The sequence below is a fragment of the Haliotis asinina genome, chromosome 7 (genome assembly GCF_037392515.1).
Source record: "Haliotis asinina isolate JCU_RB_2024 chromosome 7, JCU_Hal_asi_v2, whole genome shotgun sequence".
NCBI classification, from domain to species: domain Eukaryota; kingdom Metazoa; phylum Mollusca; class Gastropoda; order Lepetellida; family Haliotidae; genus Haliotis; species Haliotis asinina.
In genome coordinates, this window is record NC_090286.1 from 5,619,372 (window position 1) to 5,646,348 (window position 26,977).

At 38.9% G+C, this 26,977-nt stretch overlaps 1 protein-coding gene across 1 annotated transcript; it reads left to right on the forward strand.

The window, feature by feature from the left end:
- Nucleotides 1-1,071: 1,071 nt before the first annotated feature.
- Nucleotides 1,072-26,025, forward strand: LOC137291343 (inositol hexakisphosphate kinase 1-like). The gene is made up of 6 exons (XM_067822650.1): nt 1,072-1,130; nt 19,207-19,454; nt 20,946-21,123; nt 22,843-23,036; nt 23,406-23,581; nt 24,403-26,025. The coding sequence occupies exons 2-6, from the start codon at nt 19,262-19,264 to the stop codon at nt 24,886-24,888; spliced, it is 1,227 nt and encodes a 408-aa protein (XP_067678751.1). The 5' UTR covers nt 1,072-1,130; nt 19,207-19,261; the 3' UTR covers nt 24,889-26,025.
- Nucleotides 26,026-26,977: the final 952 nt, after the last annotated feature.

The window sequence follows — 26,977 nt, forward strand, 5'->3', positions numbered from 1 at the left end:
TTGTTTACTTGGCCTTGGGAATTGATTTTATCTCAATATCTTTATCTTTCCTCATAAATCTCCCTCCTTGTTCGACGTGTTTATGGGAAGAACCCGAATTTGTTCTTGCCTGATAAGGAGTTGGTATCTTCGATGCCCTGCACGCAACGTTTAGATCAATACCCGAAGAATCAGTAGCACAGTTGTTGGTGTGTTCGATTGTGTCAGATCAGGGTTTGATTCCTGATACACTAATATCGATTATTATTACACATATCGATGTCAACCAAAACACGTGTTATTCACGTCTTCAGATTGTTTGTTTTCAAACGTTAGTTGTTTAGTAATTTGGATTTAAAGCAGCTTAAACTAACATTTCATGAGTCTTGACACGTCATGGTCAGCTTAATATGGGAGGACAACCCGAAGTACCGCTGGCCTTCTGCGTTTGCCTGTCAGGTGAACCAACGAACACAGGCATGGGCCTGTCAAAACTGGAAACATACCAAGATTCGAACCCAAACTCATAAGTTTGATCTGACGTATCTAACAAACGCAACTCAGTCCAGTGACTTTCGGTGCCTCGAAGAACTAACCCAACCAGCCTGCTGGCAAATCGTAATGCTGGTCAAAAACACATGAGGGGATAATTTCTACAATTTAGTTCTAAAAACAAACAATCTAAAACAACAACTATTAATTTCATATTACAGACAAGATATTAGTATGTAAACAAGTATTTCAAGTATTTCGTAATATTCTCACTAAACATACAGATCCAACCTAATTGCGTCATTTTGTAAACTATTGCGTTGACATTTCCCTATCGGTGTCCACTCGCTTAAAAGTCAAGTTTAAATACCCAGGACATAAGTTGGATTTATTATAATCACAATACGGTATTTCTTGAGGTTAAAAAATTTATATATAAACATCGTCCCGAATCACACGTTTGTACCAAAGTGCACATACCCTTCTCGAGCCTTCTCGCGAGTTAGGGAGTGCAGTGTCAATCCTATTTATAGTTTGGGGATTTTATTACGGTTTGAACTGTCAGGTGCGTGGGAATTCGGAGTTACTTCCCTTTGGTACAGTCGATCAGCTGAGGCCATATTGGAAGGGACGGACAGAAAAACGAGTCTCCATTTCAGGTGAATATTTTCCGTGATTAAGTTTCAGTCTAGCTGAAAAGTCGTAGTCAAATGTTAACACGATAACGTAATTTTCCATCACGTTTGTAGTGTCAATAATGTGACCGGTGTGGGAACAGTCGTCCACGATGAGGAATGTGGCACGATGTCAGAATTTATGAATATTGATATAGGCCTAACAATTTCCCAGCCAGCCTGTGTAGCAGGTTTTCCTGTATCAAAAGCAAATTCATTAATATTCATATCGAAGTTGCTACCAAGGATAGTATGTAACAACAGGTAGAGTTAGGTACAATTCCAATTTTGAATAAACAGTAAATTAGCCTTGTTCAATTGATTTCAATCAGATTCACACATTGGACACACATTGCACCCTTGTCATATTACGGACCATGTAGAAAATTACAAATTTCATTTAATGTAAAAGACAGAGTAAGCATTATCCATGTACCTTTAAAGACCCACAGGTAGATTTGGGATAGGTGTTTTCAGGACAATTGCTTGTCAGGTTGTCCTGCTTGCTCACATTGTTGTCATGTCATTGTATCTCAACTGTTTTGATTCCTGCTGTTACTGTCAAACAGTGGATTGCCAAGTCCACTCTCAGTTATTTATATATTACTGTCATGTACATAGAAATATTGCAGGGTGTGGCATTAAACAACAAACAAACATTACCATGTAAAGAATACTGACAGTATAAACTAGGTACCAGTGATCTTTTATTTTTAATGTCCAGTTTCCCTTTCAATGTTAACTTCACCACTGACAATGGTAGGCAGTCAAAATTCCTTTTACAAAATGTGTTTGCATGAACAGGGATTTACCCGGAATTCTGAACTTAGTGCCCTTTACTGCCAAGTTGGAAAGGCTTCACAGTTATTTTCATCTTCATGTGTTGTATTCAATCTAGTACGGAAACACAAACCACAAAGCTTCTTCCTCAATATTTGTTATGTATTTGCTTATCATTGGAATAAAAGTCACCTCTACAAGTTGTAACATGAATTAGTTTTGAATTCAGTAATCATAATAGCATAAGTTCAGAAGTGTTTCAGTGGTGACATTTAGTATGATTTACTGAGACTTGGGACAAAAAGACTCAAATATTGACCTCAGGATGATATCAGTCCATGATTTAAGTATAGTATTAGTCTGATAGTATTGATGATCCAGTGCATAGTCCTAGTTCATATACTAGTGCACCTACACACTGTTACTATAGATTTCTGCTTATATGGTGCACCAGCTGAGGAATAGCGTGTCTGTCAGTGTATTGATAGCACATAGTGTTGTGCTAGCTCCAGGTTTCCAAAACACATTTTCACACTGCAGTATATTCCTTAGCTCCAAATGTATGCCAATTTGCATACATCCTGATAAACTTTGTCCAACGAGTTTTGTGTTGAAATGGTCTGACTGGCAATCTGTGTTAACAGAAAATACGAAAATGAATGTTTCCTAATCTCTACAACAGCCAAATGATATTGATGAACCTGACTGTGTATATGAAGCCTACTAGCCCATACACGTCCTTTAACTTCAGTCTCAGTAGAATAATTAACTGCTCTTAAAACAATAAACAGAATTTAACAAGACTATGAGTTTGGTCAGTTTGTCAATTGCTGAGACATTTGCAGTTTTATATGATAATTAACTTTTTAGAAACAATTTGAAATTCTTTGTTTTGGAGTGTTTTCTATATGTTCATCTTATTGCACACTGTAACATAGTGAAGAAGCCAATGGGTGAGACTTTGTATTTGTGATACTTCTGATAAATATCAGGTGGCTATAAACTTTGATTGGAGATTCTCCATACTTGTAAACAGTTTTGAATAGGAGTGTAAAACAAACTGATCCCACGATGTGACATGTAATTCCATGTCATGTCTCATCAATAACTTTTACCAGATTAAGAAGTACCCCAGTAACCATGGTAACCACAAAGTGGAACATGTGGTGGAACTCTTCTGCCTAAAGTCAATGCTGTCTGACATTGGGACATCTTGTAGAATATCACTTCCTGGTTTGTTTAGTCCAGACGTGATTGTTTACAGGCTGCTAGAAGATTGTATATGGGATCATCCAGAAGCAACAATGTAATGCCAAAACCAAACACTCTGAACTACTCGTTAGTATTGATGTTTTGCATAATTAACGGCATAATTGTCAAAGTAGTATCGATAATCACCAGATTGTGTTGTGTTATATGTGTGTACATGATATGATAGTACTTTATAATTTATTATCCTGAAGGAAATTTTGCTTCAGACGAGAGATTCCATTTTTGTATATTGTGGATATAGTTCAAATCGAAAATTCCTTTTACATTCTTTGTATATTGTTCAGATCAGAAATACCGATTTGGTGTCCTGTGGACTCATAATGGAGAACAGGAATTCAGCCCACATTTACGAGAGACAGTCCAGCTTGATTCCAGTCTTGACATGCCAGATGTTTTCACGAACCAGCTAACTGTTTATATTTTATGCTCCACATCTGCTGTGTTTCTTTGTCAATCAGACTGTTTTGATTGATGACAACCTTTTGACTGACCATAGTTACAAAGCTGACTCTGAGTAGCAATAACAATATAAAACATGAATATTAAACATGCAGGACTGATAAGCTCTTTGTTGGACGTGATGCATGTTTTTGCATGTTTTGTGATGTTATTCCTTGACATGCTGAACAAACAAGGCCCATGGAGTTCCCTTGGTGATCTACAGTTGATAAGTGTTTCTGAACATGCGATGTCCTACTCTGATGCATGAAAGAGCCTGTATCACAGTGTATGTCAACCGTTCTGAAGCATTGCTGGCAAACAATGGCTCTTGATCCCAGAGTGTACTTGTTTCCCCTCACCTCATTCTTCAAGAGGCGTTTCTGCTTCAGTTACCACACATCAGATGTAAACTTATCACATGGCTAGAATGTTTTGGTGCTTGTAAACAAATGGGATCACACTGAAATCAAAACAGACAGACCTACTGCAAACCTTTTAGTGCATTTTACATATTGTCTTGCTTTTTTGTATTGATATATCAAAAAACTGTGACTGATAGAGCTATTACATTGTTGCTTTTCAGAATTGAATCATGCATGAACTAAAGGTGACATGTCACACTCAATTGATTTCATTTGGAAATTACTTCATGCGCGAAGCACTCAGACAATGACATAGAGGTTTCCTTGTGATGGTAATTTCCATGTAACATTGTAGCATCCTTTCACACAGCTGCTTGTTGTATGTGTGCTTTTGACTTCATTTCAAAACAAATCCTCAAAAATATGCCAACAATAATTATAATAGTTTGATCGAAAGAACAAGATAGACTGAAGATATATTCATGTCATGATATTAACACTAACAGACCTATGAAAGTCCAGGTTAGAATGGGTTTTAATTACAACCTCAGTAACTCATCATGATCATGCTTGTCGTATGAGCATGATGAGGGGGGTATGAGGTGACTGACGGGATCGGATGGTCAGCCTTGCTGACTTGGATGACACGTCCTCGCATCCCAGCTGCATAGATTGATGCTAGTGCTTTTGATCACTGGATTGACTGGTGCAGAATCGATTCCTTACCATGTTTACAACCCGTGAAGGTCCCGGGGTAGAATAGGCCTTCAGCAACCCATCCTTGCCATAAAAGGCGACTCAGCTTGTCGTAAGAGGTGACTAACGGGATCGGGTGGTCAGGCTCGCTGACTTGGTTGACACATGTCATCGGTTCCCAATTGCGCAGATCGATGCTCATGTTGTTGATCACTGGATTGTCTGGTCCAGACTCGATTATTTACAGACCGCCGCCATATAGCTGTAATATTGCTGAGTGCGGCGTAAAACTAAACTCACTCACTCACTCACTCACTACCATGTTTACACTAAATTACAGACCGCTGCCATACCGCTAGAATATTGGTGAGTGCGTTGAACAGCAAACCAATCAACCATAATACTATGAAAGTGCACACTCCAGGACACATGAGTACACTTGACATGGCAATTGCTGAGAAGCCTTGACCTCATCATGCTTAAAATTGTTTTGTTTGTTTACTAGATGTACACAGGGCTTGAGATGGCCCTGATGAATTTACTTAGTCTTCAAAAGGCCTAAAGCTGGTGTTTACTAAATAAAGGTCTTGATAATAAACATCACTTTTTGAGACCATCATCATCATCATCATCACCGCCATCATCATCATCATAATCCTCTATAACAATGAGTAATCTTATGGGTGACTTTCAAATCTTGTCTGCATGGTGTATACCTGGAGTACCTTTGTTTTACCAAAGGAATTTGTGGTGATGTTTGTGTTGAATTTTGAAATTTGTTGAATGTGTAGCATCTCGGGTTTATCGTCTCACTCAGTAGGACATCAGCATGGCCTCTATGTGTCAGTTTGATAATTGTGTCACACACATAAATAGGATGAATTCTGACATGTTGTGGAGAATACCAGCTTAGTTTATTCTTTGTAATGTTGTTTCATTGCTCTATTTACAGTTTCATCATGTGAGCACTGAGTAAACAACGTTGTCTGTATTTTAAGATTAAGGACAATTTGCAGAAAATGGATATTTAGACGAGAGAGAGTGATTATGTTTATAACAAAGGTCATATACTGAACAACAATAGTTACAGATCATAGATGGTTTGGGGCTATTCTTACAGTGACTGCTAAAGTCTTGATTTCATACAAAATATCCCTAAATTTGCTCATTATGCTTTTGCTCAATGTATATCAGTGGAGGATGTAACGTGTACTAGTGACTACCTGAGAGGGGGTCACTCATACGATATATAAGATATTCCATCAAGTATATAACTCTGAATCTCTGGCAACATGTGACTACACTTGTATAATGAGGTGACTCATTAACTCGAGTGCTATTAAGTTCATAATGTATGTAGTGTTAGTATGCTACCATACAATAATGTTGTTTGTAATGTCAACAGTATCATTATAATCAGATGTTTACTCTGATAAGATACCTGTTATCTGACACCCCTTCCACTAAGTTCTTCTGGTGAACAGAGAGCAAACTTTGACCTTGCTTATCAAATTATTACTGCCTAATGTTGAAGTATTCCAGCTTCAGTTTTTGACCATGGGTGTGTTCTGCATCTGATTCTCATAGTATTTATATGTAGGACTGGTTGCATAGGTTTGCTTTTGGAAACATGTAAATGGAGTGTGATGGTGGTGATGATGATGATGATGATGATGATGATGATGATGATGATAGTGGTTGTGTTGTGTGACACGTGAACCTAAAATTTTGTAGTTTTTATTATCGTTATGAATCAGTATGGTCATTCAATAACCAGAGCCTTGTTTGGATAAATGATCGTAGCAATGACAAGCCTAGGTAAAGTAAGTGAGTTGCAATCTTAGCGCTAAGATCACTTGATGAAACAGGTCCTCTTTATTCAATGACCTTGGATGTGTCGTGCTTCCCGCCCTTTGTGAAGCAAGTTGCCTGTAGCGTTGACAGGTGTCAGTAACATTAAACAGTTTGATTATGTTGTCGAATAATGCAGTTATATGGAGTACCTTCCCATAGCAACGCTTTGTTTGTCAAAGAAGCGTCATGTGGAGTTATGTTTTGCATGCTCCAGTAATGTTTTTAAAAGATTTCACCCAAGGCCTATAATACATGTATGGCTGCCATTGTACTTGTCATCCTGTCTTCCTGTCTCATGGGGATAAATAACTTCTTAACGTAAAATGTAACAAGTGAATCCTTTTTGAAACAAGAACTGGAAGAGACCTATGTACAGTATGCAATGGGTGTAATATATTTAGCTTTTGTAAACAAGGTAAACATGATAAACGTGATAAACAGATGTGTTGTTGCAGAAGATTTGTAAAGCACTTATATATGTTCATGTTAACTTTTTTGTTTTGTTCTGTCAGGGAACATCATTCCAGACACAATCTTGAACATGTTCAAGACATCCTCTTTAAAGCTTTTAGGTTTTTGTTTATTTCCGACATGCAGTTTGACAAGAATTTTTATTTGGTGCGTGTTTTGTTAAATGTAGTTTGAAGATGTTCATCGTGTGTATGTAATAGATGTTCTGGTACCTTAGTGTGAAGTTCAAATGATTTTCATGAAGTTCAGAATGTTTTGGTGTGGTGTTAGTCAGTCTTGTCATATACCATTAGTCAGGCTAGTTTGTGAGAAGCTGAGGACATGTATTATGTATTTTGTTGGTGATCACGAGAGATGGGGTAGTCAAGGGTGTAAGAAGACGATACACTGGTCTGGTGGGTTCCGCAGTGACAACATGCATCTATTTCTAAACTAAGGCTCACTTATTGTGATAACCATATTTGTTGCGGTATTTTCGCAACTGAAAGAAATAATTGACTATGATAGGAATCGGTTTATTCAGCAAATTAATTGACTTTTCTTTCAGTTGGTGTCAGTTCCATCATAAAAATGATGTTGGTGGTAGAGTTGATGATGATGACAATCTGAAGGAATATATGAGTTTGGAGGAAAGGGTCATTGGCTGATGGTGTATCATTGTTAGATGGGATGATGTTTCAGACATGTGTAGAACGTAATTTGTAGAGGAAGAAGGAGAGAAAAGAAGAAATGTCTAATGAGAAACGTTTATGACATCAAGCATATTGATCAAACTATTGTTGATAAATAACACAACCTAAGTTCAAGTAATGTTTCTGCCCTGTACTCTGAGTATTCAGGTATTCAAGCCCCCAACCTCTCCAGAAAAGACCAGATTATCTGTCCCTAATGGGATCAATGCCAACATCCTGTCCCGCATCCAGCTGACACACCGTAATTAACAGAAATACTTTTCAAACAGGCCCAAAGAGTAAGACCACACACTGTCAGTGTCACTGTGTTCTCATAATCATAAGCAGCCCCTCCATGGTTTAGTAGATAGTCTAGAACTTAGTAGAAGGGAATGGTGATGGTTTGATTTCAGGGCCATGTCATACCAAAAGAGGATAAAAGATGATACTTGATGTTACCCTTCCTGATGCTTATTGTTATAGTGATACATCAAGGATTGGTCAGTATGTGTCTGAGTATGTTATCCATATCTAAGAGTTGCATGATGTCTCAGTGGAATAGCGCTAAACCTGGCCTAAATCTGTGTCAGTACAAGCAGTTACACGCTATGGCTGTAATAATGCATCAAACTGTCGATGGATTGCAATTGTTGAGTCTCCAGTAACAATTTATGGATGGGAGAAAGAACCACTATTGATGCTGCGATATTGTGTGTGACTATTGACAGCTTAGTAACTGACTTCCACTGATAAATACGCAGCACAAAATACAGTAATTACCATGTTCATTTGACTTTGACATAGTGTTGTCCCCGTGTTACCTGTTATTTTCTTGTTTATTTATTTCTGTTGTATTTTTGTATTGTTTAGGTGCAGATTTGCAGCTTCATTGAGTTGATGGTTTAATCGTTTACTTGACCTAGGTTTCAATTATTTTTAATAATAATAATAAGAGTACTTATATGGAGCCTCATCCACATCACTAAAGGACATGCTCTAAGAGACTGAAACAGCTTGTTTTGGTTTCATGTAAATTATACATTCAGTTGGGAAATGACTTCAAATGAGATATTTCAAGGAGAAAAAAACTATTGCCATGGTAGTACTGGTTGGTAGTACTCTACAATGTGCTGTTGCTATCGCGTTAGTTGTTTCCCCGTCAATAGTCGCCCCTACTGCACACACCAGCTGCAAGATAGTTGTATGTGTGATAATCTTCAATATGTGGTCCAGTCATTTCACCTCACACATGTTCTTGCTTTAGAGTTTCATGAATAAGGTCAGCGTCATGTCCTACATTTGGGGTTGGTGAGGGTGGAGGTGAGGGAGGGCATGAGGGTGGGTGCAGGAAGTCTTACTTAAAGTGCAATTTGTTTGGTGTAAGCCCTTATCTGCTCCAATACATGGATGAGTAAATACTACTCTATTTAGATGCACTCACTGACGTATGAACATACTTAGGTGTCTCTGGTGTAATCTACGTCTGAATAAATTACTGACACCAAAACAACCATTAAAGACAACTATTCACTACAGGCAATACAACATATTCTATAGCCCATCTCAAACAGTGGACGTTACAAGTCATGGTGTTGTATGGGCTGGTGGGCTGCGGTATTGATCTCAGTTGATGGTCAGCCTAGCATGGTGTTGTTGACACGGGCCACATTGGCTATTCACTTGATCATAAGGTCTTCACAACTACAGGTGGGTGTTTGTTGGGCTGCGGTATTGATTTCAGTTGATGCTTGGTTTGGCCGCCCCAGAGCTGTTGACTTGGGTAAGATGAATCTGCTGCTTATTGTAAGGTCTGATATTTACAGGTGAGGCAGTGATATCAGTCATTATGGTAATTTTAAAATCAAATCCAGCAAAACAGTAGCCAGGTGTTCTTTCTGTTGATTATAGTGTCTCCATGACTACAGGAGGTTTTCCCATCTGTTGATCATAAGGTCTCCACTACAGGTGGTTTTCACACTTATGATCCCAGGGTCTCCATGACAGCAGAAAGTTTTATTATCTGTTTATCATATATATTCATAAGGTCTCCATGACTACAGGTGGTTTTCCCACTTGTTGATCATGAGGTCTCCATGACTGCAGGTGGTTTTCTCATCTGTGGATCATAGGGTCTCCATGACTACAGGTGGATTTCCCACTTGCAAATCATGAGGTCTGCATGACAACAGGTGGTTTTCCTGTCTGTTGATCCCAAGGTCTCCGTAAATACACATGGTTTTCCCTTTTGTTAATTATAAAGTTTTGCATGACTACAGGTGACTTTCCTGTTGATCATTATAAAGGTCTCCATAACTACAGGGAATTTCCCATCTGTTGCTCATAAGGTCTCCTCTACTTAAGAGTGATATCCATTCTGCTGATCATAAGGTCTCAATGACATAGATGTTAATTTTGTTTGTCATATGCAATATAATCTGATAATCAACATCTGATTAAGATGTATAAAACTTTAAGGTAGCGCCATAAATATGACTAGGCCTGTAATGACACACTCTAGTACACATGATAATGTTGCAATATGATTGGCCCAGTGTTAGACAGTTAGACACTTGGTATGTTAACAAATTGATTGAGGATGAACTCTGTCACTGAGCATGTTGAGGAAAATGTGCTTTACAATTTATGTTTCTATTTGTATGTAACCACCTGTGACTCCTGCCATTTGTCCGTATCCGAAGTCTTGTAACTGTGTTTAACTTGGCTAATAGTGTCTATTATTCCACAGACACATAGTGTAGGTAATGAGAAGTCACGTGCATGACTGTTGTCGATGCTAAAGGATCACAGGAATAACAGACTAGTCTATACCACTTCACACCTGAACAGGTCTTCTTCAATTGGAACTGCCTCTAGAGTAATGCAATGCGATCACTGACTATTTAGCTTCATCTGGAGTTATTCTGCTGCCTATCGATTTACAGAATGTATTTAGTGTGACGACTAGGGAGATCTATATCCCACATATAAAGTACAACATACAGGTCCTGTGTACAGGCAGCAGCTGTGTAGCATGTGTGCAAGACATGTCTTACATCTCTTTTTCGTGTGACACTCTGAGCGTCCATGTAACTTCATTAGGGAAACCTAAATTATTCTGAGCACACATGATTATGATGCTGTAAGTGTTTCTTGGATTAATTGTATTGTTGGGTTTGTAACAAGTTGTAGATTATTTGATCATAGCAGACGGCTGTATCATTTGGAGATCAGGAAATTGTTTTGGACCATCAGATTATTGCAGACTATTTGTTCATTGCAGACTGTTTGATCATGGTGGACAATTTGGGCATTGCAAACTATTTAATCATTGCAGACCCTTTAATCACTGCAGACAGTTTGGAATTGCGGACTGTTTGATCATTTCAGACACTTGGTTCACTGCAGACATTTCGATCAGTGACAATATCATCATTGCAGACCACATCGCATATAGAATAAATATAGGTTATCTTATGAGTGTGTTTCTGGATGGTTAATATCCTGTATTAGGAATAAACATTGCATTTAGCGAGGCTTGCTAAATACAATGTTTATTCCTAATGCAGGATATTAACCATCCCAAAACACTCAGGTGATAATCTTTATAAAGAGACAACAATAGAAAACAATAGACAGGTAAGCAGACAATGCCATTGACGTCGACAGTTGATGTGACGACCGACATGGCCAAGGTTGTAAATGTCATAATATAAATAAGAGCAACTAAAGAAGTAACAATGACCTGAGTTGACCGACAAGTCACTATATAATGCTATTGTGATGTAGATCAAGAACTTGGATCTCTACCTGAGTGAGTAGCTTATCTCTCTGTGAGGGTTCTTGGGTAGAATAAGTTCCCATTAACCATGGTAACCTATACTTGTCCACCCTCAGTGATTCTTGGATGGAAAAGAGCTCTGGCTGAGTGAGTAGCTTGTCATCCAGTGAGGTTTCTGGGTAACCATGGTAACCTTTTCATGCAGTAAGAGGCAACAATTTGGATCTTGTGAGGCATGTTGATATTCTTATTGTATGTCATTGTACCATTGCTGCTTGTTTATATATTAATCACTTGATTGTATGATCCAGAATGTTCTTTACCGTATCTAAACTACAGGCAGCTGTAAGTATGGTGTTAAATCAATGACAGGCATACCAACAATGAAAAATCAGAACACAATGATGACTGTCACTGTCAGAATATCCCGCGTTGTGAGCTACTGTTTATACTTTATTATTGATGTCAATATGTAGCATTGTAACATTAATGTGTTGCTGTGTCCGTGGTGTAGTGTGCTTGTCACAGATGTCAAGCAACTGATACGTCTGAGTTGAGTACAAACAAGGGTGTTTGTTTGGAGAACAGATCTTCTCTTTGAGTAACTGAGTGAGTTAATATTTATTGTCATTTCGGCAATATTTCAACCATATCATGAAGAGAACAATTAATTAGTGTATTGTAGAACAGTAAAATTAGATATTAAAAGCCCGTTGACAAAGAACAGTAAAACTACCGGTGTATCGCAGAGGTTCTTTTTGAGAATTGCACTTGCATGTATGTGTACTTACCATATCTACATCATGCACATCAGGTGTCTGCTGTACATTGTACAAGGACACTGTTCATTCATGGTTGATGCCATTGAGTGGAAACTGTTCAATGTCTATATTTTGTGCGAAGTACAGAGTATCAGATGTTAGGTGAATACAGTTGACGTATTGGAGGATCAGGTGAACCATTAGAGTGATTGTGGTCTTGTTCTCGTGTCGTGACTCATGATTCAGGGTCAGCCTAGAGATGATATGATGACTGTATACAGATGTATATAGAACGTTGTTGTATTGTGTCGTGGTAGGATAGCAGTGTCATGTTGTCATGCCGAAGACCCAGTTTTGACTCTACAGATGGGTACAATGTATGATGTACATATATATACCTATTGTCCCTTGCAGGGATTTGCTGGACTGTTCTTATACGTATATGCGGAATAGAACTGAATACCCTCACTCATTCATTCACCATGCTGTTTATTGTAGATAGAGGCTGACATGGCTGAAGACCAATTCTTACTCAAATCTTCAAGAGGGTTATATATCATGTATGTATGTCAACTCTGCCTCATGTCTGTAGCATGTCTGTAGCATGTCGATGTGGTGTCTGTATCATCTGTGTACATGTGTCTATCATCAGTGTCTCATCTGTGAATCTTCACCATCATCATCTGTGAATACAGTGTTTGGGATGAAACAGCAAGTGCAGTGCCTCTGTGTCACATGCAGTCTGATGCTGATAGGAACATGGGGGATATGTAGATGTGCTAGAATCAGTAGTAAGTACCATCATTGCACCAACTGTAGCTGAAAGACAACTGATTACATCATTTAAAATACATGGGATAGTGTTTCAAGTCATTGTTTTCAAGTTCACAGTTGACATGTGTTTGTATCCATAGCTTGTGAAGCCATTACTGCTATACAGTCAAGTATTGGAATGAGGGGTAATATTTCTTCATTGTAAAACAGGGGTTCAATTTTTTCTTAAATGCCACTTGTTACAGGGCAACTGACATAAAGAATGTAACTTGTCCTGACTAATTTTCCTCTTAGCCTGATATTATGACATGATCATGATTTAATTATGATAGAATAAGTCAACATGGTATTTGATGTTAATGTTTAGTGGACTGTTTATTGAGAAGTGATAAATAGCTAAAAAAGATAACTATACTTTATTATCATTTTAAATTTAATAGCTATAATTTAAGTCAGATATGAAATTTAATTCGAGTTTATTTGCAGTTTGAAACCATAAGTGGAAATTATCTAGTAGCCCCCACACAAGTAAGATACAATTATTGATTGCCTGAAATGAAAACGGACTTGTCCTAGGTGTTGAGGGATGGGATAATTGAACCCCAGTGAAAAGGAATAGTGTTTGATTTTGACTTTGATTTGCTGAGCTGGCATATTGAGACTGTCCAATTGCCACTGCTAGTAGATATCAATCCATATATCACTCCTGAATAATGGTAGTGGTTTCACAGCTGTGATTGTGGGCTTTCACCAGCGTAGTAAACCCAACATACTGATCAGACAGATAACCACGTGTGAACTAAGTACAAAGTTTATCTTGATCTGAAGCCAGTTTGAGATAATGATAGAAGCTGATGTTGGTGTCTTCATCATGATCTCCTTTCAATGAAATTACATCGTAGCTTTATGTATTCATGTATCAACAATACGAAGTCAATTTAACAACACAAGTTCGATAGCATCAGATGTATATTTGGAGGATGAAATATCCTGTCTTTTTGACATATGTACATTTATAGTAAGATTATCTGTGTGGCAGTGGCAGTTCTCAAAAATGTTTCCTGGCTCCTGGCGGGCTCACACCATCTCTCCATGGGAGGTGTTTTCTGTTTCTGAAATATATCTCTCAAGTATTCAGCAGATGGACCACCTCTTAGACGCAGGTATTTATTTAGCATTGGTTTGGCAGAAATGTTTTGGACAAACTGTTGTAAATATGAAGGTATTTTATGAAAAAGCAGTCAGTACAGTTTTATGAATATCGAGTATGAGTATCGAAAACTATTACCCCTCATTGTTTCCGCTGTTAGGTAAATACAGCAGTAAAACTAGTTATTAGTTATTTCATAAAATGGAAAATGGAACATTTCCTTTGTGAACTTAAAAAGACATTTACAGCTAGTTTCGGACCAAAATTGGCTGCGGAACATATGGAGGTAAATACTTTTTAGTATCTGTCCATAATACACCATTTAAAGGCCTGTTTTGTAAAAGTGTCAGTCCTCATTGCAGTAATAATTATTATGCCATCCTGTGGTTTGAGGGGCTACAACTCCTGCGCAGTGTATAGAAGTGAACTTCTCACTTCAGAGTTAAAACTAAAGAAACACCCAACACTTTATTTAGGCTTTAGGCTTGGCGTGGAAAGATCAGTTAATTCATAGACTAAGGCTTCTATAGTTCACCCAGATTTGATTCGGTTCAAGTTGTTTTTTGATATTGGACCCTCAATTTGATAATTTTTAATATGATTCTTCATACAAGTAAAAACATCAGATTTCTTTTAACTGTTAGTTTTTTATTGTGATATCTATTGTCAAGTTTGTGATGTCTACTAACAATGATTTTCATTTTATAATTAGTCTAACGTCAACCAATCATGATTCACCCTATTTCAGCGTTCAAAACTGCTGGAGTTGGAATAAAAATGTTCTGGCTGTGTGGAAATATTTTAAATAGGTATTTACACGTTGAATCAAAACAGTGATAATGGTTATGAAAAATCTAAACTGAGGCTTCAAATTCGATTTTCGATGAATCAAGCTGAATTGTTGCAGCCCTATTGTAACAACCTGAATAATCATTAAATCCTGTGCACAGTTTTGTGGTTTAAGTTACAGAAAATGTTAATGACTGATACGAAAACAAGTGAGACCTCCTACTAGGTTTTGTTAGACTCAGTTGAGGAGTGTAACAAAAAGTACTGATACTAAGTTTACTTAAACTGTGTGAAAAATCATGTAATATATATTTTTCCATCATCATGATCTAATAGAGAACATGTTCCTAGTGTTGGGTATATTACTTACGGATATCACCTGAAAAAATAATACAAACAGTTCCTCTCTATGTATGCGTCTTGTTTTTAAACAAAGAGATTCCCCCTCTAACATCTGCATCTATCAACTACTTGATCCATCAGGTGTATTATTGTTCTTGAGCTCGATGAAGCACATGCTCGTCCGCCATTGACTTTTTGAGGCATCTCCCATTCTCGCGGTATAACGAGGAAGTAACGTCATGAAGTGTATGGAAGAAGAATCCTGTCGGAAAGGGCTGGGAAAAGTTACGATTTTTCCATGTGGGTAAAACCTCACGAATATTCGTTACATTGCAAAATTATGATAATTCAAAGACTTGGGACACTTCCTAGTTCCCGGTCAATGAAGTATCACGAATCGGGGATCTCGGCAGAAAATGTGTTTACTGCGAGAATAGGAAACACACCAGAATAGAAGAAGGCCCTATATTGTGTAGTGATGGAGACATTTACAGATTATATATTATAACATTTTGCCTTGTGATCTGAACAAGTCACAGCGAGGATACTGCTGTTTCCTTATCTCAGTGTGCACCAGACAGTTTTTTTACCCTGCTTTGGATACAGTTGCCATGATCATTATGATCAGTGTGGCAAGAAATTAATAAATCAAACTCAAGCCATCACAATGATCAAACATACAAGGCAAAACATGAAAACGATTGTCATGCACAGGTGAAAAAAATAATTTTTTTCATTGTTGTGTTTCTGGCTTGTTAGAGTTGTTCCTGGCCAACAATAATAGGTTTTGTCCTGATTTGAGACCAGCTGTTGATTGGTAGATGTCAACATATGTGACAAGCTGGATGTTTGCTGTTGGTTTACCTGTCAGTATCATATCACGCCTGTCCTATCTCAGATATTTATAGCTCTGATGACCCATGAAGATCCATGGTAGAAAAGTTCTTCAGCAACCCATGCTTGCCAAAAAAGGCGACTATGCTTGTTGTAAGAGGTGACTAATGGGATCAGATGGCCAGACTTGCTTACATGGTTGACAGATGTCTTCAGTTCCCAGTTGCACAGATCAATGCACATGCTGTTGACCATTAGATTGTCTTGTCCAGACTTGATTATTTACAGACCACCACCATATAGCTGGAATATTGCTGTGTGAGGGGTAAAACTAAACTCATTATATCTCTGACAGTTTTAGCTAGACAGGCCTAAAAGACCATATTCCAGAATTATCATGATTATATATTTTTACTTCTCTTCTGAAACATTTGTGGATGTCTGTTGCTTTTAGCTGGATATATAATGTTTAAGGCATCTTTATGGAAGTTAATTCAGTTTGAGAATTTGATTTTTTCCCATTTACTGCACAAAATGGAATGTGCATGTTAAACAACAAACCCCTCAAACACATGTGCATGTTGTGACAATAAACTTGATGAATATACAAAGGAGGTGTAAACATGTTCTAAGCAACGTAATTGAAATTTCAGTATTGTGCCTGGGAGCCATCTTTGATTTTGTATGTATCGGGATGTGATTTTGTTGTTTTTCCTTTGCTGCACTTAGTAGAGCCAGCAGGAGAAATAACTTGCTGTGTCACACTCACAGTAGAACAGACTGGGAAGTTACAAGAGTAAGTAGTGCAGATTGGTTTGCTGGAGCTAACAGTAGCAGGATGTAAACATGAGTATTGAAATGGAAAGCATTATATACTTACTTGTGCATCGACCTTGTATACATGGGATAAACATAATAAACTTGAAGTGGTGACGTTTATTAGCTTGTGTTTGAAATATGTCTCCAACTATAGTGGAAACTGTTTAGAAAGCTGTAATCTTGTGCAGTGTTTTATCAGTGGGAGATCACACCTGTGTAAATTGTGCATGAGGATTATCAATACCCTTCTCTCACCCACCCTGTACACACACACAGAGGCAGCCTCCCCATCACTCACACTCACACACACACACAATGGATGTTTCAGTCAATAGCATGGTTAGCTAACTGTTGGAGCGTGCCCTTCAACCTAACCATTCCTATTTTGCTGTAGTCAGTATGCCTCAATGATCTGTTATGGTGGCTTCTGTTCCAAGCAAACAACTATCCTTATTTCTTCCACATTATTCAGCAATGGAAAGACCAATGGAAGCCCATTTCTGGTGTCTGTCGCTGCTACATTAAGACTTTTAGCTGTGTAGCTGGTTATGAAGAGTTTCTTCCCTTGGACACTCAAGGAACCTATGACTTTGTTTTCAAAAGATGTTTGCTACGTTTTCTAGAAGCATTTTTGTGCTTATTTACTGTCTGAAAATGTATTATCTCTATATCATATGTCCTCAATTAGTAGAGTGATACTACGAGAGATTACCCTGCAGTTTCAGGTTCATGTGATTCCTCTTTCATATAAGGAAATTCCTACACCTGCAACTGAAAGTGTAAATTAACATTTACGATGAATATGAATAAAATATTTTTAGGTATCACATTAATGACTGGTAAGGTTTCCTCAGGAACTTGTCAAATGTTTTCAGTTTTCCAAAATACCCCTGTCTTCTTATTTTAATGAAAAAAGAAAAGACAAACACAAACAATTTCGGGAAAGTTTCTCTGCATCTTGTTCATGTATGAAGTAGGAATACTGACTGAGTATCAGAGTGTGGACAGGACATGTACCTGTTGCCATGAACATGTACCTGTTGCCATGGACATGTACCTGTTACCATGAAGACTGTTTCTTCTGAACTTGCTGTATCAGATGAAACCTGGCCATTGTTGGCATGTAATGTCTGACTTGTCTGTTACTTCTTCTTGTGTATTCTGATACAGTTCATCTCTCTGATAACCTTACCCGTGAAGGTCCCGGGGTAAAATAGGCCTTCAGCAACCCATGCTTGCCATAAAAGGCGACTCAGCTTGTCGTAAGAGGCGACTAACGGGATCGGGTGGTCAGACTCGCTGACTTGGTTGACACATGTCATCGGTTCCCAATTGCGCAGATCGATGCTCATGTTGTTGATCACTGGATTGTCTGGTCCAGACTCGATTATTTACAGACCGCCGCCATATAGCTGTAATATTGCTGAGTGCGGCGTAAACTAAACTCACTCACTCACTCTGATAACCTGAGAGGACCTGATAGCAGGTCATGCTCAGTATGACCACATGACATTGATCCCAAACATTCCAGTGTCTGTAAGCATGATTAGGTGATAATTTTTGTAATTTGTATTCCTTGTGCCTCAGAGCTTCAACAACCCAAGGGTGTGATGCTGGTCTGGCACAGATCGGTTTCACACAGATTCACCTTGGTTGTGACTTGTGGCCAGCCAGTACCATATTCATGCTGTGTATGTGTTGATATCTTAGAATCGGATGAAATGTTCTTTTGACATGCAGTGTTCAAATAGTTGGGAGGGGGTTATGCTGTGATTTTTGACCTGCTGCAATTGGATTGGAATCTCGGGACTTTCAGTAGGTATTCCTTCACATGCACGCTTGATTTAGACACAGAAATGAATGGTTTGCTGGCCTTGTTGCTAATACTGCAGAATACTGGATACTTTCGGCCATCTTTGAAAGCAAGCAAGTTTACTTTGGGTTATGGTTAGGTGTAGGTTTAGGTGTAGGGTTTAGGTTTGGGTTTGGGTTTGGGTTTGGGTTTTTGCATTATGGTCATGCTTAATTTAGAGTAAAGTGTAGGTTTACGGTAAAGGTTAGTGTACGGTGTAGGCTTTGTTAAAGTAAGGTTTCGGTTAAGGTTAGAGTAATGTGTTGGTTAGGTAAGGTGTAGGGTAGCGTTGGGGTTAGGGTAACGTGACACTAAACAATGTGGTGGTAGGTATCCAGTATTCTGAAGATGTAGCACCCTGTTAAGAAGAGACTGTAAATATGCAAAGGTTTAACTATGTGGATGTTTGTTTCAGGTACAGTGAGGAGCGCTCCCAGCAGTTGTGTTAATGTGGCAGTGTGCGGGCCAGTATGCCAGAACACTTGATGGAGAGCAACACGATGAGGCCGGTACAGCTAGAGCCGTTTGACCATCAGGTCGGCGGCCATCACTCTATGTTACGGTACAATGAGGACACACTATGCAAGCCTCTCATTCCGCGGGAACAATTGTTCTATGAAACACTCCCTGAGGAGCTGAAGGAGTTTACACCCCAGTATAGAGGTGAGTAGGGACTTACAGCAGGTGGAAGTGTGATAGGCAGAGGGTTGTCACATGGTTCTTGTAATTTGCTCTCAAGAGTTCTGTCCCTTGGGCTCATTAGAAACCAACAGTCATGGGTTCAACTCCCAGTTTGTATGTGTGCGAGCACCTTGCCCATGCTTATGAGTTTCCCAAAATGTTTAACGTCCAGGATGCGTGTCCTCCTGCATATGTTCTCATGCCATGTTATAAATGGAATACTGTTGGCAGTGTTGAACCCTAATCACTCGCTCAGTCACTGCTTTAGTCTAAACATATTTATATTGCATGATGTAAAATCCTTCTGTGTTGATGTATGTTGAAAAATAAGATTTTGAAATCAGTTCACTCCCAATATCTGGGTGTGTAAAACAATTGAAGGTTAAGTATGGGTAAAATGGAGAGAAGAACCTTATTTTACGTACATGGTCCCTGCCAGCTTTGGCTCTTACTATCTCGAGCAACACCTAGGTATTTCTTTTTGCATATAAATTGTTGTATTGTTTTATTGACATTAGTCAGTTATTTTGTATTCATCGTCAAGGTACTCTGACGTGTCGGATGTCAGAAATGGAAACTTTTTACGTTTTGGTGAAAGACGTTTCATCAGTAGAGTATTAGAATGCTTACATATTGACAACTTGCTGCTGTGTCTTGCACATGTTCAGAAGACTGAGGCAAGTTGCCCAGAATACTCCTGCTTGGGTGTTGCTTTGTAGTTAATTACCTTCTTCATGAAGAAAGCCACTCCCTATGAATAGCGCTTATTGGATTTCATTAATGGTGCTATTAACGTGATTAATACCATTGTCAGGAATGCTGTTGGTTTGCGGTTCTGTAATCAATAGTGTTAATATCTGCAGGGATTGTATTGCAGAGCAGATTCCAGGTCTCTTTTGTTAATGAACTATCCATTTCTATTCCATTCTATCATTCCACCATCCATCTACTAACATTCCATCCACCCACCACCCATTAACATTCCATTCATCCACCCACCATCCATTAACATTCCATCCATCCACCCACCCATCCACCCACCATCCATTAACATTCCATCCATCCACCCACCCACCATCCATTAACATTCTATCCATCAACTGCCCATCCACATTCTATCAACCAGACATCCACATTCCATCAACCATCCATTTGCCCATCATCTACATTCCATCTGTTCATCCACTTTCCACATTCCATCAACCAACTATCCACGTTCCATCCATCAACCATCCATCTACCTACCATCCATATTTCTACCCACTGATTCATCCTGTCTTCGTCCATCCTTCTTTCAATCAACCTACCCAGGCACCAAACATCTACCCACTTCTCCATCGCATTCATCCTTCTCTCCATCCATCCACCCAGGCACCACCAATCTACCCACCTATCTGTCTGATTCCTGAATGGTAATCATATATCTGTCTACCCACCGCGTTGACAACCGGGACCTAATCGTGTTTGCTGCAGGTATGATTGAGGTGAAGATCCACGAGGACAGCGATGGATACATCAAGCTGATTGGTTACCCATTACCGAAGAACCAAAATCACTGCAACTCATGTTCTCCAACATCCAGTGAAAGTGACTCAGAGTCCTCAGGAGCTGCCGTGTCAATACCCCTCTCCAACCGACTGGAACAATCTAAGTGAGTTATCTCCCTTCATCTGTCTTCCGGTTCTATCATGCTGGTTGTCACATTTTTCTTAGGCAGTGCAATAAGCTATGCAGAGTTATGCCCCTTTGACTTGTCAGGAATGGGTGATGGTGGGATCAGTACCAGGTTCCTGATTTTTCTGTCTGTTTGTGATCAGTGTGGAAAAACATGTGCGACTACATCACATGCAGTGATGTGTTGTTGTCCAGAAAAACCGACTTGCTTACTTCTACTCATAACACCGAAAATTGAATAAAGAGTGAGGGAGAAGCAATTGTGAAAGTTATGCAGTAAAATCCTGCTTGATGTTTGAGTAAAACCCAGTGTAATGGAGTCTTTGGTGAAAACGGCTATGGTGCAGACAAACCAAGGGACAGATATGGGGGAACTAGGTTTAAACCCTAATTTTTTTTTGTTAATCCAGTGCACAGTGAATAGTGGCAACTTAGACTACAAGGCCACTGATGGCGCCAGTAATTTGTTGAACCAAATGAGATAAGGTAAAAGTCCATGGTAGAATACAATATATGTACTGGCAAACAAGGATATGTTGGACCTGAGCAGAGAATGCATTTACAAGATGAGCAATCCCATTTGGTTTGTAATAGGTAGAGCAGATGTAGGCTAGTCCAAATTAATTCCGCTTGTAACTGCTAAAACAGGCTGTACGCTTCACCCATTGCAATGCACAATTGCAGACAACTTAGGTCCCTTCGCTCAGGTTGGCAAGCACCAGTGGGTGTTCTTGAAATTGTTCCCTGCAAATGGTACTGGTCATAAGAGGAAAACTCCCTGGATTTGGCTCTTCACACCATGTGGTCTGCTTGTCAGAGTACCCCAACAGTGTGAATTGTTGCTCTCAATATAAATTACTGGATGTCTGTCCCAGGCTCGATTATTTACAGTTGGCATCTGTAGTACTGGAATGTCTGTCCCAGGCTTGATTATTTACAGTTGGCATCTGTAGTACTGGAATGTCTGTCCCAGGCTTGATTATTTACAGTTGGCATCTGTAGTACTGGATGTCTGTCCCAGGCTTGATTATTTACAGTTGGCATCTGTAGTACTGGAATATTGTCAAGGGTTTAAAAAATAAAGAAACAGGACATTGCCCTGTTACATGTGGGGCTCTTTCTTTGTACCCGCTGCTTGTTGTAGGTGACTAAGGATTGGTTGGTTACACTGACAGCTGTGTATTGGATGGCAGACCTGTGACCTGGCTTGTCATCTCGCCTGATGGTGGGGATCGCAACTTGCAATATGCCTGGTTTGTGTGGTCCATGAACGCTTACTTTTACTGGCCACAATCAAAGTATTTTAACTAGTTTACACGAATTATTCCGTAACAAACTTGACTAGTTAATTTGCATAACTCTTTCACTTGGATCTGGAAATATTGTTATGATGATATTGCATCAAAAGAGTTCACTAAATTTATCTGAGGTTGAGCAAGCAAGTCAGGGTAAGGGAAACTCAATTTTCTTGTCTTAGCATTTGTGATTTTTGATGTTGAAAGTGCTTCTGCTGTGTAGTTGCCTCCCATGGCAGAATCTGATAGTCTCAGGCTTCACCCAAGAATACATTTTTAAGACATGCATCACCTGTTTTCCTTCGTTATAGCACTGGATCAGTGTTCAGAGTCAGGCCAACAGTTTAGATTTTTTCAGGCTCTGTTCCTTGTAATGTAGCTGAGTTGATCAACTGTTGCAGGAGTAGCATGAAACTGCTGCGAAGTGGGAGTATAGAAGTCAGCACCAAGACAGATAAGACGTACGTCACACCTGACGTGGGCAGTGGCAGCAAGGCTCGCAACAATAAAGCAGCTCTGAATCCCTGGAGCCTGAAGTGCCACAAGGAGCAGCTGGCTCGCATGAGGCAGGACCGACATGGACCGGACCACTCCAGTATCCTTCGTGACAATATTGATACTGATGTAAAGTCATGAACCAGTTTGATTTGATGTAATTACAGTCTCTGTCTGTGTTTCTTCTTGAAATACAGACCATTGATAGTATTAAGTTCAACTAATTATTAAATTAATTTTCAAGAGATAAACAAAGGTATTTAACGTAATTATGGGAACACTAAATTTGATGAAAAAACACAATATGTTTACCTCCATTCTATCATATTTGCATTATTACGATTTAAAATAAATACTTTGTTGGAAAATCAGAGGTTTATAATGTGATTATGTACCTCTGGATGACTGATTAACCAGTCACTATCCAGTATACACTGAAGTCATTTTAGAATTTTCTTAACTTGATAAGAATTTATCCTGTTGGAAAATGTAGCAGCACATTTCAAGTACCCTTGTATCTTGGATCTGAAAATGGGTCCACGGCAGCATGGGGATGATGCCACGGCAGAAAAGAGGGAAACTCAGGTCAAAAAATGTGCAGCAACTACATCCGTGTCACTTGGACTACGAATGTGCGGAATGCAGGTCAGGGGAAATAACTCTTGCACCATTGTGCTCTAGCATAGTAGACCCATGCTCAGTAAGCAGCATGTTCAGCTTGTATTGAAGCTTGAATAAATCCCCAAAAGCTTGCATAAATCCCCAAAATACAGCTATTTCACCCTTTTGGGCTGAATAGATAGGAGAGCTTTTGTAGGTTTGAAATGTTATTACCCTATCACTAATTGTTCTTTTAAGCAATGGATTACTGTGATCATGTTTTGTGAGGTGGCCCAATTGCAGAAGTTGCTGGAATTTACTATGCAGAGTTGTGTCCCTTGGGCGTGACAAAACCCATGATCATTGGTTGGATCCCTGACAGACTCAATTATGTTTCTGTCTTGTGATTGGTTTCAAAGCGATACCAAAGCGCCATATTTGATTCATTTACTTCCTGTTTAGTAGTTTCTCTGTCCCTACCCAGATGCTCATGCTGTTGATCACTGGATTGTCTGGTCCAGGCTTGATTAATTACAGACCTCTGCCATATTGCTTGAATATTGCTGAGTGTGGCATAAAACTAAACTCACTCACTCACTCACTTACTTTTGGTCAATATGATGTAAACCTTCCTGGAAACACTTCTAAGGATAGGAAAGCCACATTAACTTGATCTTCCAAGCACTTGCAACAATGTTAAGATTCATAATACAGTGTGCTCCTGAGATTGACGTCCAGTGATCGAGGGAAAAACAAAGCGCTTGGGAACAGCCAAGCTGAAACTCCAGGCTCTATAAATAGATTGTAATAATGATAATAACAATAATAACAACAGTGTGTTGAGTCCATTTACCTTGTACCTGCAGGTGTACCAGCAGACAACAGGCATCTATGTTACCCGTGACAAGTTTTTTGGTCGCACACTGATGGTGGACACATTCAAGGACACATTATATCAGTTCCTTCATAATGGACACACATTGCGAACCTGTGTCATCGAGCCCATCGTCCAGCGGCTAGAAAAACTGTACTCGCAGCTACTGAAACAGCAGACATTCCGATTCTACTCTAGCTCTCTCCTCATCATGTATGGAGGAGAAGAGGACGAGGAGACAATATCACAGGATTCCTCCGAGGAGAATGCCAATGGTGACTCCCCAACCTGGCATGAAAGCAACCATCCAGTCATTGAAATCAAAATGATTGATTTTGCACACGCAACTCGCAAAGGATTCTGGGATGACGAAGTGGTGCACAAAGGCCCTGATTCAGGCTATTTGTTTGGCCTGAAGAATCTGATTCGGTTCTTGAAAGACATCCAAGAGGAGTATGGTAATGAAGACTCGTCCTAGCCTTATAACATTCAGTTTCATGCCATCCCCTCATTGACGCTCTGTTGACGTCTGTGATGTGTACAAATAATTCCTGGTCAGGAACTTGTGCTATGTGTTCATAATGAACTGTGTCATAATACTTCATCCTGGAGGATGGAAGCATGTTGCCTTATTTTAGCTGCCTAGGAGGAGACATGTCCCTCCCCTTCCAATGTGTCATCATCGATGTGTTGAAGACAGACAGCCGTCGTGGTTGAATCACATTCCATAAGTGTTGCACGATCACTCATTTTCAGACATGTTCCACCTAGATACCAACTTTTGTTCATATGGCTCCAAGTTTTACGTTGAGGCTTTAGTCTTAAATTTTGGTTTAACAAAGACATTTTTCATGTATACTACTCAGACATGAAACAATAACAGTGTCCTTAACATTTTTTGAGTAGTATATGTTTTTCAGCATTGACATGGTTATACACTTTAGTTTTAGCATCCAAAGTTTTAATTCAGGCTTTAGTTACATTATATTTGAATGGTCAGGTTTTGACGTGACAAAATAAAATGTAGTGAATATTGGAGTATTCAAAATGCCATCTCATATTTATTGTTGATCAGCATTGACATGGTTTGCATGCATTAATGTTTTGTGTCTGAATTTGAAGTTGAGGGTTTAGTTAAGTACTGTGTAGCCTGTCAATATTGGACACACTGACCACACTGTCTGGTATAGCGAGTAATAGCGTAAAGAAAACAGTTCTGATCATTGTCATTTAAAATTCATATCTCATTTATGTCAATAAGAAATTCTGATATCAAGGTTGTAACTATTGTTGACTTTTACTTCATGAAGTGGATGACTGATGTATTTCTTACTGTAGACATCCTGTCAGGGAATAGAGTATTTTAGTATGTTTGGTTGCTTGGCAATATGTGATGTATTTCACACATTTATGTCACATATTTCTTATTCTCATGTCCGCCTCTGGAACCTCATACTATTAGGGGGCAGTGGAATAGCATAGTGGTTTAAGTGTTAGCTGAATGCCTGAGTTCAGTTCCCAACTTGGATACAATGTGTGATTTCTGGTGTCCCTGTCATGATATTGATGTTATACAACTAAATGTGGTGTAAAATAAAACTCTGTCACTCAGTCACTCACTCATCCTAGTATTAATATTACCAGTTTTGGACAGTGCAGTGTATTCCAGGTTTTACAGGTGATTTCCCTGTTCTGTCAGAGAAAGTGTCACGTGACGTGTCACAGAAATTGTCACTGTGTTGGAATGTAGAGGCCAATCAGCATGTTGCAGTTGTCTGCTGTGATTTGACCACAAACATGGTATTATCACTGGTAGTATATTACACACATTTAGCAGTCCAGTGAACAGTGCGAGAGAGTACACACAACTGTGTGCATGTCAAGTCAGACTTTGTTTTAATGCCATGCTTTGCCTCAAGATCTGTTTGGGAGAACAACTTCAGTGATAGCCTTTCCTATAGACCCCACGGCATGTCAGATGTCACAGTTACTAGTATATGCCTGTTACAATGCCATAATGACCATACCACAGTCATCACCATGTTACGTGCGTTATATGCATGATATTATGTCATGATATGGGACTTTGCAAACGTTGACAGAGGTTATTTTGAGGAATAAATTTTATTACATCTGATTGGAAGTTGAAAGATGTTAAAATTGTATAGTATTATGATGTATCCACGTCAGAAGTAAAAAGGAATTTAGCTCGGGCATTTCAAGAATAACGAAATGTATGCTACTGAATCATAATGCTGTTAGTTATCTCCCCTGTTGATATCTCTTCCTATTGATATTCTCCCTTATTGAGAATTAACCCCAATTTATCATGTCCTCAATTTTTTACCTTTAATAGCTTGAATCTTTTTTGAGTTATCTCCCTTTTTATTTCAAGAATTATTACCCTTTATGCGATCCTGAATTATCTCCCTTTCTGATGTCCAAAATTGAATGTAGACTTACATGTATGTATGCGTACTGGTCATGCTGCTAATCTGCATGCTTTTTGCACATTCTGTCCATTGACCTGTTAAAAAGTTCACAAACCTTTCTCAGCTTTACAGAGG